Source organism: Cyclopterus lumpus, chromosome 7, assembly GCF_009769545.1.
Source record: "Cyclopterus lumpus isolate fCycLum1 chromosome 7, fCycLum1.pri, whole genome shotgun sequence".
NCBI classification, from domain to species: Eukaryota; Metazoa; Chordata; class Actinopteri; order Perciformes; family Cyclopteridae; genus Cyclopterus; species Cyclopterus lumpus.
In genome coordinates, this window is record NC_046972.1 from 3,267,745 (window position 1) to 3,287,823 (window position 20,079).

At 43.1% G+C, this 20,079-nt stretch overlaps 1 protein-coding gene across 3 annotated transcripts in view; it reads right to left on the bottom strand.

Moving 5' to 3' along the window:
* Positions 1-880: 880 nt before the first annotated feature.
* LOC117733489 (copine-9-like) overlaps positions 881-20,079 on the bottom strand; it is a 71,103-nt gene continuing 51,904 nt past the window's right edge. For all 3 annotated transcript variants that reach the window (XM_034537177.1, XM_034537178.1, XM_034537176.1), the window contains 9 exons: positions 19,373-19,426; positions 19,118-19,179; positions 18,501-18,547; positions 17,121-17,302; positions 14,710-14,837; positions 10,407-10,509; positions 9,311-9,368; positions 3,951-4,024; positions 881-1,063 (listed from right to left, as the gene is read on the bottom strand). In XM_034537177.1, coding sequence (XP_034393068.1) covers positions 881-1,063; positions 3,951-4,024; positions 9,311-9,368; positions 10,407-10,509; positions 14,710-14,837; positions 17,121-17,302; positions 18,501-18,547; positions 19,118-19,179; positions 19,373-19,426 — 891 coding nt within the window. The remainder of the gene's footprint in view (positions 1,064-3,950; positions 4,025-9,310; positions 9,369-10,406; positions 10,510-14,709; positions 14,838-17,120; positions 17,303-18,500; positions 18,548-19,117; positions 19,180-19,372; positions 19,427-20,079) is intronic.

Here is a 20,079-nt window from a genome sequence, read left to right on the forward strand (position 1 = left end):
TCTGAGGGGCGACGGACTCGTGTTGTTGGATGCAAATTGAGCCAATCGGGCGCTCCAAGGGCCTCAAGGGCCTCCACGAGCTGCGAGTCACAGCCACTGGGGATCAAACTGTTGACTGTGAGAAGCAGACCCAGTCTTCTAGAACACCAACATCCACCTGTCTCTTGGCCTTGTCCCCCACCCCGCCTTGACTCAAACTGGGGGGGGGGGGGGGGGGGGGGGGGGGGGGGGGGGGGGGGGGGGGGGCAAACCTCAGTTTGAGAACCCTTTGGACTCAACTAATCGTTCGTCAGCCTCCATTTCAGTTTGAGATTTGGCACAGCTCGATGAGAACGACGATGGTAAAAAAAGAAAAGAAAAAAGAAACAAACACCTGTCCTCATGGCGACAAAGTACCCTAAACAGATTACAGGCAAAGCTTGGCCAGAAACACCCCCCTCCCCTAATTACCTGATACAAGCTGCCGTATAGTGGCCATCAAGAAGCTCTGCTTTCATTCGGGGACTGGCTTCAATTTAATTTACTGTCTTGCACTTCCTGGGACCGCTGCCAAATGTGACTGGAGTCAACACTCCGCTGAGGACAAGAGTGGAAACTCTCTCTCTCTCTCTCTCTCTCTCTCTATATCTATATATATATATATATATATATATATATATATATATATATATATATATATATATATATAAAAAGATCATTCAGGGATGAGCGCCCGCTGTGATGTACCAGTTCACCGGCGACAAGACAGGAAGAGGTTAAGCCGTCGGGTCGATCCTTCTGCTCCTGTTTTAAAGTGACAAATGGCTGTATGGGAGGTGAACGGAGACGGTGAGGGTGGGGAGTGTGTGTGTGTGTGTGTGTGTGGGAGGGGGGGCGGGGGTCAGATGTGCCGGTGCAGCTCCGGTAGCGGCGAGGAGGAGAGGGCCGGTCGGGGTTCGACCCCGCGGCTCTTCATGAAAGACAGCAGCTGGTCGGGGATCTCGGCCAGGACGTCCTTCGCCAGCCGGGCCATGCTGAGGACCTGGTTGCCGGATCGGTCGATGTAGTCTCTGAACGGCACAAACTGGAAACGGGGGAAAACAATAGTTTGGATATCATTCGTCTATAGATATGGTGGATGTGTATGAAGATTGATGACATATCTTTGGTCTCATGATGTTAGACAAGCCCGTTTTAAAACAGAACGAAAACACATGAAATCCCCGGCTTCATCCGTGTGTTAAAGTCTCCTTTTATTTAAACTTTGGGTTTCCTTTAATTATGTTCTCATACATTTTTCATCTTTTATCTGACGGTGATATATCGTGAGCTTTTTCTTTTGCCCACTCAGACTGCTGTTATATTCAAAGTCCATTGCCCTGCAGCAAACAGGTGAAACAACGTTTCACACACTTTTGTTTTCAAATGTATTCAAATTGATTTATTTGTTCTCCCTTTCTTTGAGTATAACACATGATTATTTAATCATTAATTCCAGGGCTGCTTGCATCGAACTAGGTATTTATATTTTTAGAGTATAGATGGAAGGAAACCTACATGTATTCAGACTGGCCAATACAAGAAGAACCATAAACCACTTCAGTCCTCTGTAGACATTTCATAAGAACCTCCCCCTATGAATATATATGTGGATACTGCAAGTGCACTCAAGACACATTTGAACAGTAATATACTTTATGTCACTGCAATAACCTATAATTAACACGCCTCTGCACTCCAACGCCCTTCTGCCCAAATTGCTCACAGGTAAATAAAGTGAACATGGAATACATAAAAAGCTTTCTAACTAGTAATCTGCAGGTGGATACTAAGTCTTTATGAACAGTACGCAGTCTTTCAAATATGGATACCCTCTTGTTCATATATCCGTTGTGCAGAGGAGTGTGGGTCAGGAGAAAAGCATGCTAAGATTCGTATTCGTACATCTAAATGTGCTGTAATAATAATACATATTTTATATTATACATTGTTACATTATAATCTCAAACACATCATCAGGTAAAGACAAACGTGTTCGCTGGTGACGTCTTGTCTTTTGAAAGGAAAGAGTGACACCGGAAATATGCATACATTCATTTTGTAAACAGTGATGGAAAGCAGAATATATTGGGTCATCACTTTATTTTCTCCCCTTGTTTTTTTTCTCTTGCCAGGTTTCTTTTTGTAATTCTCTTTTTAGGAAGTTCGTTGTCGGACACTTTTTTCAACAACCAAAAGTGGCGCTCAAGTTAGAAAATGGAACATTGATGTTTATCGAAACCGTTTCTGTGTTCACTTATACCAGAGTAGCAAAAGAAAAAGTATTGAAGTATTTAGGAATATATTGATGATTACTGGTACTTTAGGCCATAACATAAGATATCAATGGTTTGCAGTAAATTGCTACTGCCACTTTGCCAAAACTACATTTTTGCAATCTTATACACTCACATGGCTCCTCTCCACATCTCGACAGTGCACATTTATCATTGTGAGAGCTCGTTTTGTAGCTTATCCTCTGCCAGCTGACTGGCCCGTCCTCTCCAGTACTATACAACAATTCAAAAGGCGCGTTGTTATCAGAGGCCAATATATTTTGTGTTCTCTAAAATGACTTTTTACTGTTGCCAGTTCTGGTTTTGATCGGTCCCTGATGGGGTTGCTGCTCTTTAGAAAACTCACTGCAAAACAATTTCTTCTGCTCTTTCTTGGTACTCAGTAAGGAAATGTCTCGCCAGTTTTAGTCACTGTTAAGTAAAATGTTAAATATAATACGGTCGGCTAGCGGCTTGGATTAGAGGACTGTCGTCTGTGGAAATAGATCCATGACCCCAGCCATGCATGTCCTGGGGTGGACTCTTCAAACAGTCACAGCAGAGCTGGAGGTTATTAGTCAGATACAAAACATTTTAGTATAGAACTTTGAAAGCCTAGTATGATTAATTTTCTTTACTCAATAAATACGTGAAACTATCCTAAATATGATTTCTCTCAATTCGTTGACTTTAAATCAGGTTTGAGACATCACGTATGATGTTACCAAGATCAATTACCCACAAGGCAATAGGGCCACAAGGGCCAGTTGTTCACTTTATGTTCCCTGACCTTTATGTTCAGAGATTACATTGTTGGTCTTCTTCTGACACGTTTGGTCGGTTATTAAAATGCTGAAAATAACATCCATCCATCCATCCATTTTCAATACCGCTTATCCTCATTAGGGTCGCGGGGCGCTGGAGCCTATCCCAGCTGACATAGGGCGAAGGCAGGGGACACCCTGGACAGGCCGCCAGTCCATCGAGGGCACAAGAAAATAACATATTGATTGTTATTTTTCAGGAGCAAAAGTGGAGGTGGCGTAACAGCGAGGCGGTTACACGGCGCCCTAACTGACCGTAACGTAAGATGCGAGGGGTAAAGGGGTTGCATTTACTCTCTTAATTAATCATAGGTGTGTTTTGGGCGTTATGCAAATTGAACCCGTTCCCTTCGAAGAACAGGTGCGCCTGCATTTATTTTATTTCCATTTGGCGGGTTCGCCAAATGTCGTTCTTGAAAGGCACCGACATATATTTATTGAAGCGGAGTATTGCGTTGAGAAGAAAAATTCTGTTGTTAATTCTGGAAGTTCTTTTTCTTTCAATACATTGAGACTTTTTACATTGAGCTCTTCTTATGCAGGCAGCCGCCACGGCAATCTACATGTGATCCTCGGACAGGTGGACCTTTGAGTTGTGTGTGCAAGTGAAACCAGAATCACGGTGTTGTGCCCTTGAGCAAGACACAGAGCTTGTTCAGTGGCCCACCATAGACGGGTGTTGTGATGTAGGAGGCAGTCCCCAGTGTGTGTTTGAGTGCGTGGCATGAATTTAAGCCGCCCTCCTCCTGGTAGAAATCCCCCCATGCAGCTGCTGTTGACAGAAACATGCTCCAGTTTAACCAGCGACATTGAGCAGTATAATGGTGAGTACCTGTACAATGTCTCTCTCGGCAAGACGTCCCCTGGAGGACACCCTCACTTCATCTCCATCCAGCTCCTCCATAGCTAAAAAGGGAGAGAGACAGAGCACGACTCACTACTGGAACCACGGAGGGAGAACTTAGAGAGGGCACAGGATGTTCTGTTGTATTTTCATAATGTCATTTGCTGACGTGGAGCACGGCACGGGGAGTGAGAACAGGCATATTCAGACAGCCGATATGCAACGATGGCCAAACGTAGGACGAGGCTCTAAATGTGCTCTCTGATGGAGATGCACCTGCGACAGCATCTGGAGTCACTCTGCAGAGGTGACGGAGTACAACGCAGGGGTCAAATGATCCAACTGATGGCGTAATACTTAAAGGCTTTGGTGGCACCAACAAGGATTCACTCGTGAACCTGGTTGAATCACGCGTTCCCTTTAAAACCAAACTTTAAACTGAAGTTAATACTGAATCATATTTGAAATACATTTTCGATATGGGTATTGTGATGCTGCTGCTGAACTTCTCAGCAAACTGTTCTGAGTTTCTATTGGCCCACAGCTAACGGAGGTGCAAGAGCCAAATGTGGTAATGAAAATGTAACTACATATGTACACTGGGTGGCGCTGTTCTGTGGTTCTGTGCTTGCCTATATCGTCAATCAGATCATGATTGACAGGTGTTGGAAAGGGCAAACGGTTTTGACCGCTCTGGGGTTACGAGTGTTTGCTGTTTCCACCGATATCTTGGCATACCTCGGCAAAGAGAATATACCCAATATATTTATACAACATCAAATGTGTCCGTGGGTGAAAAGGACGCGCAGGTGGAGGCTGAACTAGAGCGTCCGAGGGAAAAACACCTCAGTAGCCGAAGTAGGAGACTGGGCTCCTTTAACAGGAGGTAATGGAGGTAATGGAGGTAATGGACTCAATGTGGTTGTTCTGTGGCGCAAATGGGGCCCATCTGTAGTGAAGCACTTGTTTAATGAACACAGCACAGTTGTCTTATTTATAGCACCCCTTTGTGGTCCACAGACTTTGAGAATCACAGGGTTAATCAACACAGACCGTTCAAAAGTGTATGCACCCCCCCCCCATTATAACCTAATTACCAGCTCCTGACAGTACACACATTATTATTTGGGTAAGAAAGGATCTCCATATTGATTAAACTCTATTTAATTTTCTTTTAAACTTGGATTCACTGACCAGAGATTTATTTTTAAACTGTGCAACAGAGCTCCGCTTACTTTAAATTAAGATGGACTCATTTTAAATCTAGTTTAGCTAAACTCTGACAAGAATTAATCTTAGATTAAAAGAATCTGTGTTGGTGCCCAAGTGACACACTCGGGAGATTAAACGCCCTAACCTTCAGAAATGGAGGACAAAGACTGAAGACAAAGCAAATAATAAATCGAGGCAATTAGGCCTGGCAATAAGGTACACACACACACACACACACACGCACACACACCAGTTTGACCTTGCTTTCACAACCTATTCCACCATTCAATGGCTTTAACAAGTAATATGCGAAGAGCCAATGATGAGGCATTAAGTCGTCACAGCGGTTCCCTCTGAGAAAGTCATTCATCTGTGGACTGTAAAAAAACGTGTGCACACTTGACTCCTTTGACTTTTGGCTGCAACCCTTCCAGGACGTGGAGGAGCCCACTGGACTGGTGTGTATATGAGGAACCAATTATGATACGGCTGACAAGGCCGGTCCCATTTGCTCACGGGAGTCCCAACGAGTCGGGTAAAGAACGCAGACAGTCGAACGCCGCCCTTCATAACAAATGAAATCGCCAGTGGTGCCACGGTGCCGAGTAGGTCCACATATTGTCTATGGAATAAAAACGGTATTCTTTTGGATACATGGCATGCATATTGGTGAGGAGGATTACATGTGAACAGGGAGACCTCATTTCCTAAACTCCAGCAATGTCCAATCACGGCACACACCCCGTTGTGTTGATGTATTGTTCTGGATGGGTCCTATTTATCGTTGTGTTGATGTATTGTTCTGGATGGGTCCTATTTATCGTTGTATTGATGTATTGTTCTGGATGGGTCCTATTTATCGTTATTTTGGTTTTTGACAGCTCCTGGGTTTGTTTTAAACTGGCTCAGGGGAGGAGGGCTTTAAAAAATAGACATCATTATAAACTCAAATGAACAATGGAGTGTGAAGTTATTTCAGGAGCCGTTGAATGAAGAAAGAAAGTGAGCACATGGGCCAGTTTATATAGTCTGGAAGGTCCACGGGAATCATCTATAAAACAGTGCGTAGGAGCCACACTGAATTTCTGCATACGTTCAAAAGAGGAAATGCACGTATACGCCAAGAAATACTCAGATTCATACTGATGATGAGGATATGGAGTGATCATACGAGAGCTTAAACTGGCTTTATTTCCACACTTTGCTAATTTACTCATTCCCGACGGTCAGGTGATGAAGATGAAGGTGAGGTGACTGGAGAAGGTGAATGACATCACCCTTGGTTACTCCTCTGCTCCAGTGAGTGCAGTATGATGAATCTGTCACTATGGAATAAACCATGAATGAATCAATAAAGTCGTGTTCACTGCAACAAGAAGGCGTGGTAAACAACTTAGAGGAAGTTATAGTGGAGGAACAAATCAGTCACAAAAACCAGGCATGTTGCAAAACATCATTAACTTGCTGAAAAATGACCTCCTTCATGTCAGTGAAGTCAAAACTAAACTGGAACAGAAGGAGAGCGAGTTGACGAATATCAACTCCAAAGATCAGGAGATAATCAATCTCAAGAATCTGATCGCAGAGTTGGAGGAAGAGAACACCGAAGCCGTCGCTAAGAGAGAGCTCTACCATCAAAACTGGCAGACCGCTGAGACCAAAGTGGATCTGGAGGGCAAAATGATTGAAGATGTGCTTATGCCACTTTGCTTATCTGCCACTAATCGCGGGGTTGGTGGTTCGATCCCCAGGTTCATCCTGTCCACATTTCAATATGATTTCGATAAAAAAAATGTTGAAACATATTATTAGTAGTGATGTTATATTACTCATGCTGCTTAATGCTTCTAATCCAGGAGTGTTGAGCAGCCATTAACCATTTTATGAAATTTTATTAAAAAAGGATACAGATATATATTTCTTATAAATTTGTATTTTTTGTTAATGTTAATTTTCTCCCATTAACCTAGACCAATTGTCTTCAACGGTTTCTACTTCTAAACCGTCTACCTGTCTCTTAGACCCCATCCCAACGAGGCTGCTTAAAGACGTATTGCCTTTAATTGGCACCTCTCTGTTGGATATTGTTAATGTGTCTTTGCTAACAGGCCATGTACCACATTCCTTCAAAGTAGCTGTAATTAAACTTCTCCTGAAGAAGCCCACTCTTAATCCAGAGGTGTTGGCTAACTACAGACCAATCTCTAACCTTCCCTTCCTCTCTAAGATCCTTGAGAAAGTAGTCGCAAATCAGTTGTGTGACTTTCTACATCAGAATAGTTTATTTGAGGAGTTTCAGTCAGGATTTAGAAAACACCACAGCACAGAGACAGCACTGGTGAAAATTACAAATGACCTCCTAATTGCATCAGATAAAGGACTCATCTCCGTACTGGTATTATTAGACCTTAGTGCTGCGTTCGACACCATTGATCATGACATCCTATTACAGAGACTGGATCAGTCGAAGTTGGTTTAAATCCTATTTATCAGATCGATCTCAATTTGTATTTGTAAACAATGAAGCCTCAATGACCACCAACGTTAATCACGGAGTTCCACAAGGTTCTGTGCTTGGACCAATTTTATTTACCTTATATATGCTTCCTTTGGGCAACATTATCAGTAAACACTCCATAAACTTTCATTGCTATGCAGATGATACTCAATTATATCTATCGATCAAACCAGAGGAGACCAACCAGCTCGCTAAAATTCAAGAATGTCTTAAAGACACAAAAACATGGATGACCTGCAACTTCCTGATGTTAAACTCAGACAAAACTGAAGTTATTTTCATCGGCCCAGAACACCTTAGAGATCAATTATCTGGTGATGTGGTTTCTGTAGATTGCATTGCCCTGGCAACCAGCACCACTGCGCTCACTAAATGTGTGGCTACTTGTGGTTCCTAGAGTCTTCAAAAGTAGGATGGGAGCCAGAGCCTTCAGTTATCAAGCTCCTCTTTTATGGAACCAGCTTCCACTTTCAGTCCGGGAGGCAGACACAGTCACCTCATTTAAGAATAGACTTAAGACTTTCCTGTTTGATAGTGCTTATAGTTAGGGCTGAATCAGGTTTGCCCTGGTCCAGCCCCTTGATATGCTGCTATAGGCTTATAGGCTGCTGGGGGATGTTTTAGGATACACTGAGCACCTATCTCCTCTTCTCTCTCTTCTTTATGTCTCTTCATTGCACATTACTAACAAAAACATTACAGCCAATTATAATTATTATAGTGCACCGGGCCCCAGGTCTATATTCGGAATTTCTATCTGAATTTTCAGAGTTTTTATCAAGTTTAGTCCTTAAGTTATTATTGTAGGTGATTTTAATATTCATGGGGATGTCGATAATGATAGCCTTAGTGCTGCGTTCATCTCACTATTACACCCGATTGGCTTCTGTCAGAGTATAGAAAACCATTTAGTGCTTTACCACGCCCTCAACCTTCTTCTTGAATATGGGAGTTCTGCTGCTGCATCTTTCCGCTCGTTTTTAAATTGACAAACTTTACTGTTTCAATTCATATTGGAGTGACAGTATAAAGATGGACACATACACAAGGCATGTTGAATGTCTTGTCCTTATAACATTGAGTGATGCCTCCTAAATAACAAACAGCACAGGGGATCCACCGAAAGGTACTTCGTACCACAAGGTTGCTATAAAAAAATAAAATTAATGCATCAGTGTTGGAAAAATGATTCCCAGAGGCAGATATGTTGAAGAATATTTACAGAATGTAAACAGATGTCATGTGCACCATGACATCTTTATGGCCTGAATGAATAATATTATCCAGTGGTCTTTCTGTAATTGATATTGAATGTATCCTACTTGCCCAGCCCTTTTTATATTAAAATGAAGCCACTTCAAGACACTGCTGTCACAGTTCAGAGTGTCTGTTTATGAAGACAACGGGTATTAGCATGCTGGATGCTCATTTGTTGTTTGGCAGCCGACTGCTTCAACCGGGTGTGAAGCCGGCCCCCTTAACGTGGACCACGTGTGTGATTGGGATTGAAGAGACGACTCTACTGGGAATAAAGTGACTTTTCGTCTTCTCCTCTGTCCCGTTAGCTCACGTTGACGCGACACATCCCGGAACCCGTTAAGCTAACGGAAACACTCACCATCAAACTCAGCGGGTCCAACGCCTACGATAATTATGGACAGGGGGAGTCCCGCTGCCTGCGCAGGAGACAAAAGCAAAGACCATGAACGTGTAGCCCAGCTGAAGGTATCCAATCAGCTTTGGATTCACAAAAGAGCTTTAAAGGTGCAACGTGTAATGAAGCCGCGAGCTTTAAAGAAATATCTGGCGGCATTTCACTTCTTCTACTGGGTCCACGCAGTCTAAATTCAGTGTCAGTGTGCAGAAATAGAGTGTAGGTAATTCAATGGCAGTGTTTATCCAACAACACACACAGGCTTTTAGTGTTGAATGTTCTAATGTAGTTAAACTTGTGCATTAGAATTTCAAACTTTGTGTCGAGCAGTCATCAGTTTTTGTGTGTGGACAATAAAAATAATTGTATTGACCTGTAATGACGAGCTCTACTTCCTCTCATGTACAGAGACTGTTACCTCTCCACGTTCTGCTGGTAATGTATTCACAGTGCACCTTTAAACTCTTTTGGTGTGGTGAGTATGGTTTTGCAGAAAATAAATTAAGCATTGATTCCTAACTTTTTTTGCAGCAATTACCACTCTCCTTGTCACAAAATCAAAAGTCCAGCGCCTGGAGAAAAAAACCAGGTAAGAAGAGTTGTAGCATTAGATGGATTTATAGCAAATATCTGACACTTACGCTTTTTAATTAGGAGGGAGAAAAATAACAAATAACTTTCTTTTAATATTCTACACCGCCTGCCATGAAATGAAACAAACCAACTAATTGGATCAGGCACCTCTCAAACATGAATTTGACCTGCAATTCAAAGAACTATTGATCCCTCCATGGAAGAGAGTCACAATTTCTTCTCCCCGAATTTGAGTTTTGTACTTTTCCTTCTTTCTTAATCTTATCACAGAATACTGAGAAGCTGCTTTCATCCAAACATAATGCGAAGCATTATTCTTCAGAAATATAATGGAGCTTTTGCCCTCCACACTAAATACCAGAGAGGATACTGAGATGAACATCCATCAGACTCTGTGTGTGCTGTGTGTGTGTGTGTGTGTGTGTGTGTGTGTGTGTGTGTGTGTGTGTGTGTTTTGTTTACTCACATTGACCACAGCCTCTTTGGTCTGGACCATGTCGGATATCACTCCATCTGTGATCATCAGTAGGACAAAGTACTGAGAGCCATCTGTAATCTCTGCGGCGCAGCTGGGAAACGTGCACACACACACACACACACACACACACACACACACACACACACACACACACACACAGAGACACACACACACACACTCACACAGAGACACAAATGAACCGAGGTTAGAGCCAACATTCGACCTGAGCACCCGGTGTATCCAGACATCCAGAATAGCTCTTCATCACGTACTATCCACTGGAAGGGAAAGCTATAGGCCACACATTGTTTATAATACAAAACTAGGGTTAAATAGCTATTCCGCAATTCACATTTAAAAATGCACATGTACATTCAGTACATGTGCGACTACAGGACATGATGGTTTTCATATTCAACATAAATGAAAAAAACATTATTATACCCCAAAAGAAATGTGCCATTTCTGGGATTAAGTAAATTTTTATTTGAATGTAACATAAACACTTTGATCTCCTTACAAACACCATGGCAACCCCTTTGTTCACAGAGTTGTTTACCACCTAAAAACGCAACCTTAAGCAACAAGAGTTGCAACTTGTAAAATAACAAGCACAGAAAAACACGGCATGAAGGACACCGCCATGACCCTGCTTCCTGTTGTTTCCAACATGGGGCTCGGTGAGAAAACAGAAGTTTCCACATCTCCAAACTCATCTGGCATCATTTTAAGCTTGAGTTGATATTTGGCACCTGAGTGTTGGGTGATTCAACACGTAGGTGTGTGTGTGTGTGTCCTTCACCTGCTGTTTGTGTGTTTATTGCAAGGAGACAGTGTCTCATGCCAGCGACTTTAGCTGTTCCACCTGGCGGAACATCACATCGATCTGTTAGTCTATACTTGTGTGTGTGTGTGTGGGGATTCTTGCCCTGCGTTATAGGAAAATGAGCACGCACACACACACACACACACACACACACACACACACACACACACACACACACACACACACACACACACACACACACACACACACACACACACACACACACACACACACACACACACACACACACACACACACACACACACACACACACACAGTGTCTGTGTGTTTTTTCAGTGGGTGATCTATGCCACCTCTACGCCTCTCGCTGCCTGTCAAACACAGGGTGGGATTTTTAAAGAAACTCATTACAGTGACACGCGGGGTAAAGGTCCAACACCTTTCTGGTCCAGGAAGGAGGTTAATCCGTGTTTTCACAGCAAAAACATGGAATTGCGCGTGGCATCATATCTTTTATTGACGTGTAGACCTGTCATTTATTGCAGGTCTTAGTTTTAAGACGCAAACATAGACAGACATCAATTAACTAAATGTCAATTAACTGTCAATTTGCCCCTATGCTGATACCCATAGAGGTGGAGGAGGACTGGCTTTTTTTCCTCATCATCTTATTTTAATCGTAACTCAAAAGGTCTATTTTGGTGGCCAAATCTAAATAGAAACCGGGCGTCTGATAAAAGCTCCGCTCAAAACGCCATGCACGAACGCTATCCGCCAGGACATCCCGATAGAAGAGGACACGGTTCTGGAGCAGTGTTGTTCAGGCCCGTAAGGTGAACTGTGAACATGTGGCAGGCTGTTACATTAGTGGTGATACATTTGGCTTTTTGGTTGCTGCCCATGGTGCTGATCAAAGGCTGGAGTTGCATGTTAACCAGGACGTGTCTTAAAACCTGCATTCTCTCTGCCGACCAGCAGGGGGGCGACTCAAAGAGAAGCAAAAAGAAGTCTGGTTGTATAGAAGTCTATGAAAAAATGACTCTACTTGTCTCTTGATTTATTCCCTCAGTAAACATTGTAAACATGAGTTTATGGTCTCAATCTCTAGTTTCACGTCTTCTTGAATACAACATGATTCTCATTTAGTAAAGTATGCTCCATTTAGAGTTAAACAGACCATAAAGCAGTGTGCTTTAGGGCGGGCTTACTGTGATTGACAGATCACTGCCGCTACCGGAGAAGTATACAGCGTCTCTGCGTTACTCCATCGCGTTCCAAATATGGTAACTTCTGTTTATTGACTGCAAAACAACAACAACATGGCAACAGCCGTATTCCAAGATGGTGACTATTAAATCGACGAACTAGAGGCTTCAAAGCATCAGTCCACAAACCAACGGGAGACATCACGATGACTACGTCCACTTCTTAGAGACAGTTCATGGTTAAGCCTCTCGATGGTGGCGTAGCTATGCTGCTATAGGCTTATAGGCTGCTGGGGGACGTTTTAGCACACACTGAGCTCCTATCTCCTCTTCTCTCTCTCCTTATGGATGAATTGACGTCTCTTCATTGCTCATTACTAACTCTACTTCTTCCCCAGAGTCTTTGTGCCTTCTCGCCTCACAGGGTCCATTGGACCTGGTTGTATCTGAAGCTGGTCCTGGGTCCTGATTCCTTGCCCCTGCTTCCTGCATCCAGGCCCTGGCCTGGCCTACTTCCCAATGGCCCTGCATTCTTCGTTGTGCCTCCTGCCTCAAAGGCCTGGCCTCATTGTCTGCTTTACAATTGTCTGGTGTGTGTGTGTGTGTGTGTGTGTGTGTGTGTGTGTGTGTGTTGACAAGCAATTATGTTAGGCTGCCGGATATGACCGTTCCTTCAATCAAAACAACAATGGCGGCTCCTGAAGAGGTGAACGTAAATGCTGCAAAATCAATTATACCAGAACCGGAGAGTATTTCTTCATTAAAAGATGTTCTGGAGGCCTTTCTCTGTGGAAAGGATGTTCCTCGCTCTACTCCTCACTGACCTCTGCAATAGTTTGATTGACGGATGGTTCAATCAATCACTTGCCAAGTGTCTTTAGAAGTGCTCTGCCCTTTTCCAAACAGTGTGTAACAACCCGTCTCACTTCAGGTCAAAAAGCTGTACCACTCTAACTTAGCACCTGTTTGATTTTCCATCTTCCAAAACGATGACAGAAAGAGAAATCCTACATGTGTAGTATCCATCCAATTGACCTACAGAATGTCATCCACAGTTATCCTTTTACCATTCAAAAATAATCTAATATTAATTTGGATAATTTAGAGATCATGTCCAACATATACTAAATTTTATACTTAGGTGTTACTCTTAAGGACCTGGAAATTAATTTAAAAAGTATCTTCATACAGATATTTTGGAATATTGCTGAGTGACAAATTAGATTTCAATATTCAAATCCATGACCTTGTAAAGAAAATGATTTCTTGATTAAGCATTTCATTCATATTCAAGAAATGTGTTTCCTTCGCAGCAAAAAAAAGAAAGAAATATTGTTTAGTCCACATTTTGATCTGTTCTTGAATGATGTGTATGGTGATACACTATGAAAGGCATGGATTGGACCGTATGCTTGATTCATCTCTGTGTTTTAATGTAAATATGAGGTATCTTTGGGCTCCAGGTTAATTTTCTATGTATTTATTTTAGCTTTCGTTTAGCACTTTTGAAAATGTCTTTACCCAGTGAGCATGGTTTCCTTTCTGTCAGAGCAACTATACGTCTGATATATAATTTTGTCAATTTAAAATAGTATAAAGCTTTCGGGGAACCTAGAATGCAATAACAATGTGCTAAAGAAACTCTTTTGGATAAAAACAACTATTTCAGGTTTTACAAATGCTTTCTATTTACGCTTTAAGGGATTCTGTCATCAACTCATATAGTTAATAATGGATATATAATTTAAAAGTTTTAAAATATGTTTTAGAAAAAGGTATTTTAAAGTCCACACACAGAAATGAGATATGTGTGTGAAAGCCCCACATCAGCAATGTCAAGTGTTGATTTGTTAAATTGTTCTGCGTTTAAAGAAATCAAACAATATTGAATAGATAGTATGATGCATTTTTGACAGTTTCTCTGCTCTGCTAAATACGCTTTTGGATTCTACATGTGATTTTAAAACAAATCCATAATCAAGCCCCTTTTCCCTTAAAATAACTTTTCTTCTTCTTATGTCACACTTTGAGGGATGAAAAACAGAAATGTGGCTGACGGATGTTAATCTTGCACATGTTGACATAGCACCCGCTGTTCATAAATACAATAAAAATAAATCTCTAATCTGGTGTGAAAGCTTCTTATGAGTCATACCACGAAGGTATGAATCACTAATAAGCTTTGATCAAGGTTTATAAACACAAAAAACTAAAAACACCTCAATACTTGCAAACAAATAACAAAAATGCCATAATTATCCCCTTAGGTATAATTGCTAACACACACACTCAAACTTACTTTGCCACTTTGTTGATAACAGGCGCAAAGTTTGTGGGTCCGTACAGCTGCACCGTCCTCAGGCTCTGGAAATAAGCCTCCAGAACCCCCTCTATGCCCACACAGTTTGGATTCTCAGCGTCGCCGCTCTGAAACAGACAGCACACAGGACACTAATGAGGTCACACATCCAGTGTACAGACAGCATCATCAACAGAGCGGTGCAATAAACGAGATCATTAAACATATCTCGTACATGCTGCTATTAGCCGTCTATCCTCATTCAACGTACCGCTATCTGGTACACTGTAAACGTGGAAGTGGGGGAAAGGAGGCAGAACGCTGCTGCTCCAGTCCTGACTAGAACCAGGAAATACCACCATATTAGTCCAGTGCTCAGGTCTTTGCACTGGCTTCCTGTTGCTCAGAGAATAGACTTTAAAACAGCTCTGCTTGTGTACAAATCTCTTCATGGTCTAGCACCAACGTACATGTGTGACATGTTAGAGCCATAGGAACCATCTCGGGCTCTGAGAAGCTCAGGGAGTGGTTCACATGTTAGAGCCGTATGAACCATCTCTGGCTCTGAGAAGATCAGGGAGTGGTTCACATGTTAGAGCCGTATGAACCATCTCTGGCTCTGAGAAGATCAGGGAGTGGTTCACATGTTAGAGCCATAGGAACCATCTCAGGCTCTGAGAAGATCAGGGAGTGGTTCACATGTTAGAGCCATATGAACCATCTCAGGCTCTGAGAAGATCAGGGAGTGGTTCACATGTTAGAGCCATATGAACCATCTCGGGCTCTGAGAAGCTCAGGGAGTGGTTCACATGTTAGAGCCATAGGAACCATCTCGGGCTCTGAGAAGATCAGGGAGTGGTTCACATGTTAGAGCCATATGAACCATCTCGGGCTCTGAGAAGATCAGGGAGTGGTCTCCTGCTGGTCCAGAGTCAGGACTAAACACGGTGAGGCTGCGTTTCACTTTTATGCTAAAATCTGGAACAGTCTTCCAGAATATGTGAGACAGGCCTCAACTCTGATAATGTTTAAATCCAGGCTGAAAACGGTTCTATTTGACAACTGAAAGTATTTTATTTGCACTCTTCGCTTTTAATATAATTAATATATTATTATTTTTATGGAATGATTTTATTTGCCTTTTTGTAATTGTATGTAGCTGTAAAGCACTTTGAATTGCCTTGTGTATGAATTGTGCTCTATAAATAAACTTGCCTTGCCCCCACCATGAAAGAGAACACATCCAGAAAACTCGAGAGGCGAGCCGCAAATGAATGAATGTCTCTTCAGCCGGCGGTAGGAAGAGCATCTCATGAAAAATGAGTTTCTGCGGAGGGCAATACTGGTACATTTTCTCACTTCAACTGTCAAGTTCACACAAGTGCAGACATGGCTGTGCCCAGTCAGTGAGATCACCGGGGTGCGCTATTTAATTTGTACCCAGGCCAAAAATACTTATATTAAGATGCCAAGATTACTAACGTGCTTATCTGAGTGCTGCCATTGCTTCTGTGTGTGTGTGTGTGTCTGGTGAAGTGGATGATCTTGTCATTACTACAAAACCTTTACTCAACACAGGGGTTCTTTGGTTCTGCCAACAACTAGAGGGAACCTGACGGGCAGCTAAATCCCTACATGGCGTGATCCAGGTGATTAGTCGGCTTTACGAGTCGACTGCTTCTATAGTTCAACGCCATTCATCCCCGGACCGACATCCTCCGACGGATCGCTCCTATGCAGGCTGAGAGAGACATTCAAAGGCTCCGTCGATCACAACTCCGCTTTGGGGGAGGGAAGAGATACGGGGGACAAGATGAGGAGGGCGGAGAGAAAAAGAAAGAGAGGAGTGGGGGGGGGGGGGGGGGGGGGGGATGAGAGAGGAGGGGCACCGAGCCGAGGATGGCATCATGTCCGACAAAAACTGATCCACGCAATGAAATGAACACAGAGACGGGTCTTGACCTTGGTGACAGGAATTTAGGACTCAATTCATCCATAATGTTACAGCCATAAAGTTTTAAAAGAGTCACTACTGTGATGTGTTGTTGCCCTTCCATAAAACACCGGGACTTACGAGAGTTTCAACAAACAAAAAAAGAAAGAAAAGAAATCATGAGCGAGGCGGCAGAGGCCCGCCATGGATCAGAGGCCATGCTCAAGAGCCAGACTTGGCTTTCCCTTCAGCTTAGCGTCCTGCGGTTCCTAACTGGCCGCCCCGATCCCCCAGGAGGATGCAAGGAGGAAGTGTTGGGGGAGTGCTGGGAGGTTCCCGCTGGCAGCCAGATGAGCCCACTCCTCACCTTCTGCGGCCAGCTGTCGACGCCCTGCTACACGGGCGTGGCGTGTGTGCCCATTGCATGTGTGAATTGCGTTTGTGTGTGTGCGTGTGCGCGCTCACACACGTGTCTTACCAGCGGGAAGCCGTGGGAGATTTTGCCGTCGGGGGGCAGCTTAGCTCCGAAACCATAGGCAGGAAAGAGCTTGTCACTGTCGTAGTCCTGGATTATCTCTCCGACCGCTTTCAGGGCCATGGCATATGCATTCATCTGGTAGGGACTCATATAGTGGAGGGAAGTGGGCTGGGAGGGGTTACCTTGGAGGAAGACACACACACACACACACACACACACACACACACACACAACACAATGAAGTGAATGATAATACATCCGACAATCTTCTTTTTGTGCGTTTTTTTACCTGAATAAGCATTTTCATTTTCATTTTTTAATCAGAGAAAGCTTTTGTCTGCGATTAACTGCGCGCAGAATCTTGGCACTAACAGTCAAATGTGATACTGACGGGGAGAGAAAAAGATTGATCAAAGAGTCGCGTTAACATGATTATTATGGGGGAGTTATCGTTTCACGCCGTCAAGTTATTTCAACATTTGAAGCGGCATAAATACTGTTTTACACATGGGAATAGAGCCAAATCCAACCGAATGCCAACTGTGAATGTTCCCCTCGAGATAAGCAGTTCTCGAGGTCCCTCCTCCATTCTGAAACAATCGCCCCGCTTTAAAGGGAATGAAAGGAGGAGGCGTGATTTGATTAGCCACGGTAATGTATTCCCCCTCATCCCATCTGCAGGTGTACCTGGTCACGAAACATACCAAACGCATTCGCCACGCCCCGTGCTCGCTGCACGGTCGACTGCACTTTCCACCATGTGACAATAAGAGCCTAAATGTAACAATGTATTCCCAAACGGCGAGGGGCCCACAACACGTGTCCGCCATGACAAATGGAGGAAAGGTCATGTTACGTTACAGAGGGGAACAGGGGCAAGGGCTTTTCACACTGAAGTGTTGCATTTTAAAGTAAACGCTCCCCGTAGCTGTGTCTACGGTGTATGAATGTAACATGTAAAGTGTCTTTGAGTACCTTAAATTAAATGGATTATTATTATTATTATTATTATGTATATGGAGGGCACACTCCATACGGAGCATTACACACTGCCTGGCAGTCATGTTGGAGGTCCCCATCTCGAGAGCTAGCTCGTTGAGTAGCTTAGCATTATGACTGGAAACCCCAAATCTGGTGGTGCCCAGAACTAACAAATACACTGACTAAAACCTCTGACGTGTGTTCGACACGTCGAGTCTCAGTTTGTGACTCCCCGACGTCGGCTTCCACAGAAAATGACTGAGCCTGTTGCGTCGCTCTTCGTGTGAACGCGTGTATTATAAACACGTGTATTATAAAAAACACACGTGCTGACCATAATGACTGAACATACGTGCAAGACAAAGGCATTTATCTACAACACAACAGTACGGCACGTACCATTGGATGCCGTGAAGTCTATGGCCACTGTGAAGTTGAGTTGTGTTCTGTTGCAAAAGACATCGGGAATCAAAAAAACAGCAAAGATCACACACTTCAGTGCACTAAATACACACTGGATCTCCAACGCATACACATTGACGCAATTAAGAGCAAAATAATTTGCTTAGTTTACTGGTTCACCGGCTAATTAGTAGGGCAGGACAATATTCCCTCCACTGTCTCGAAGGCCTAATTAGATAAAACAAATGTAACTATTAATTAAAAGGGATTTAACTGAATAAATTAGTTATTAAGACATGCACATTTCTCCAAAAACCCATAGCCAATATTCATTTAGAGTGATGCTCACAGAGGGGCTATTTGGAAATTCAATCAAGTGGCTCCACACAAACACAAATCCCTTTAGAGGACATTACATTGACTTACATTCATTTCCTGATGACCGCGATTAGCCCAACCCTTATACCAAGTCATCGCCCTCAAATGTAATGCTTTACAAGGGGATACTGCACTGGTCCCCACAATGGGATGCTACAAACAGATGTATGTCCTCGCCCAAAAAACAACCTGTTTGGCACTCACCGCGAGAGCAGGCTTATTATTATTCCACTCACCCTCCTCGGATGAAATCCACGAAGGTATACTCGGACTCCACTTTGAAGGACAGCAGAGTAACCTGAACACACACACCCACATACCAAGTGGTAAACAGAGGAGGAGGGGCGGAGGAGGTAGACGGGAAGGAAGAAGACAAACAGGTGGCCAGACAGCAGCCGAGTCAGCAAGAGAGAAGCGGATGGAAGAGGTGACGCTACCTATGGAAATATGTAAAACATGAAATGGGACATCAGAGCTGTGGGCGTACTCACAGTTCCAGAATTGATGTATTTCTTCTTTTTGCCTTTCTTCTTGGGATTCAAAACCTGCCGGCGATGGTGGAAAGCGAGTTAGTGACTGAGCGAGTACTTCATACCCCGGAACGATGTTTACATGAATAATTCAACAGATTCCTGATATTGAGAGGCCACGAATGGAGACTACTGATGTTATGTTTAACTGTGTTTATAGAGAGTTTAGAGAGGAGAGATGGAAAAAAGTGATAGGTGAAGAGATTAAACCATCTTTCCTTTACAAATGCGAGTTAAATTTCTCTTCTCCTTTATATTGGAGGACTAAATCATTTCTCTTCATTCATTATGCTGCAGTAGTAATTGGTTAGCTTGGAGCACATTTGAAGTATTCTTCATCTGAGCCGGTTTTAATAAGCTGTGGGCATTGATGGGCTTTTATTCCCAGCACAACTAATCAATAGTTCTTGTCAAGTAATGGTTTTGTTTGGACAATTTTATTCAAAATTACCACGTATTCAAACCTCAAGATTAAGCATCAGAAAAGTTCTTGGTCTTAATTGCCTCGCCTCAATGAAGTTAAATACAACTCCACAGTGCAAAAGGGTCCGTTGGATTTCAATATCCTTATATAACGTTTCGTATGATATCTTAAGAAAAGTTTTGCTGTACTTATTTTTGGTGCGCTATCCTACCGATCGGTGCGCCTGCACAAGCCCTTGGCAGTG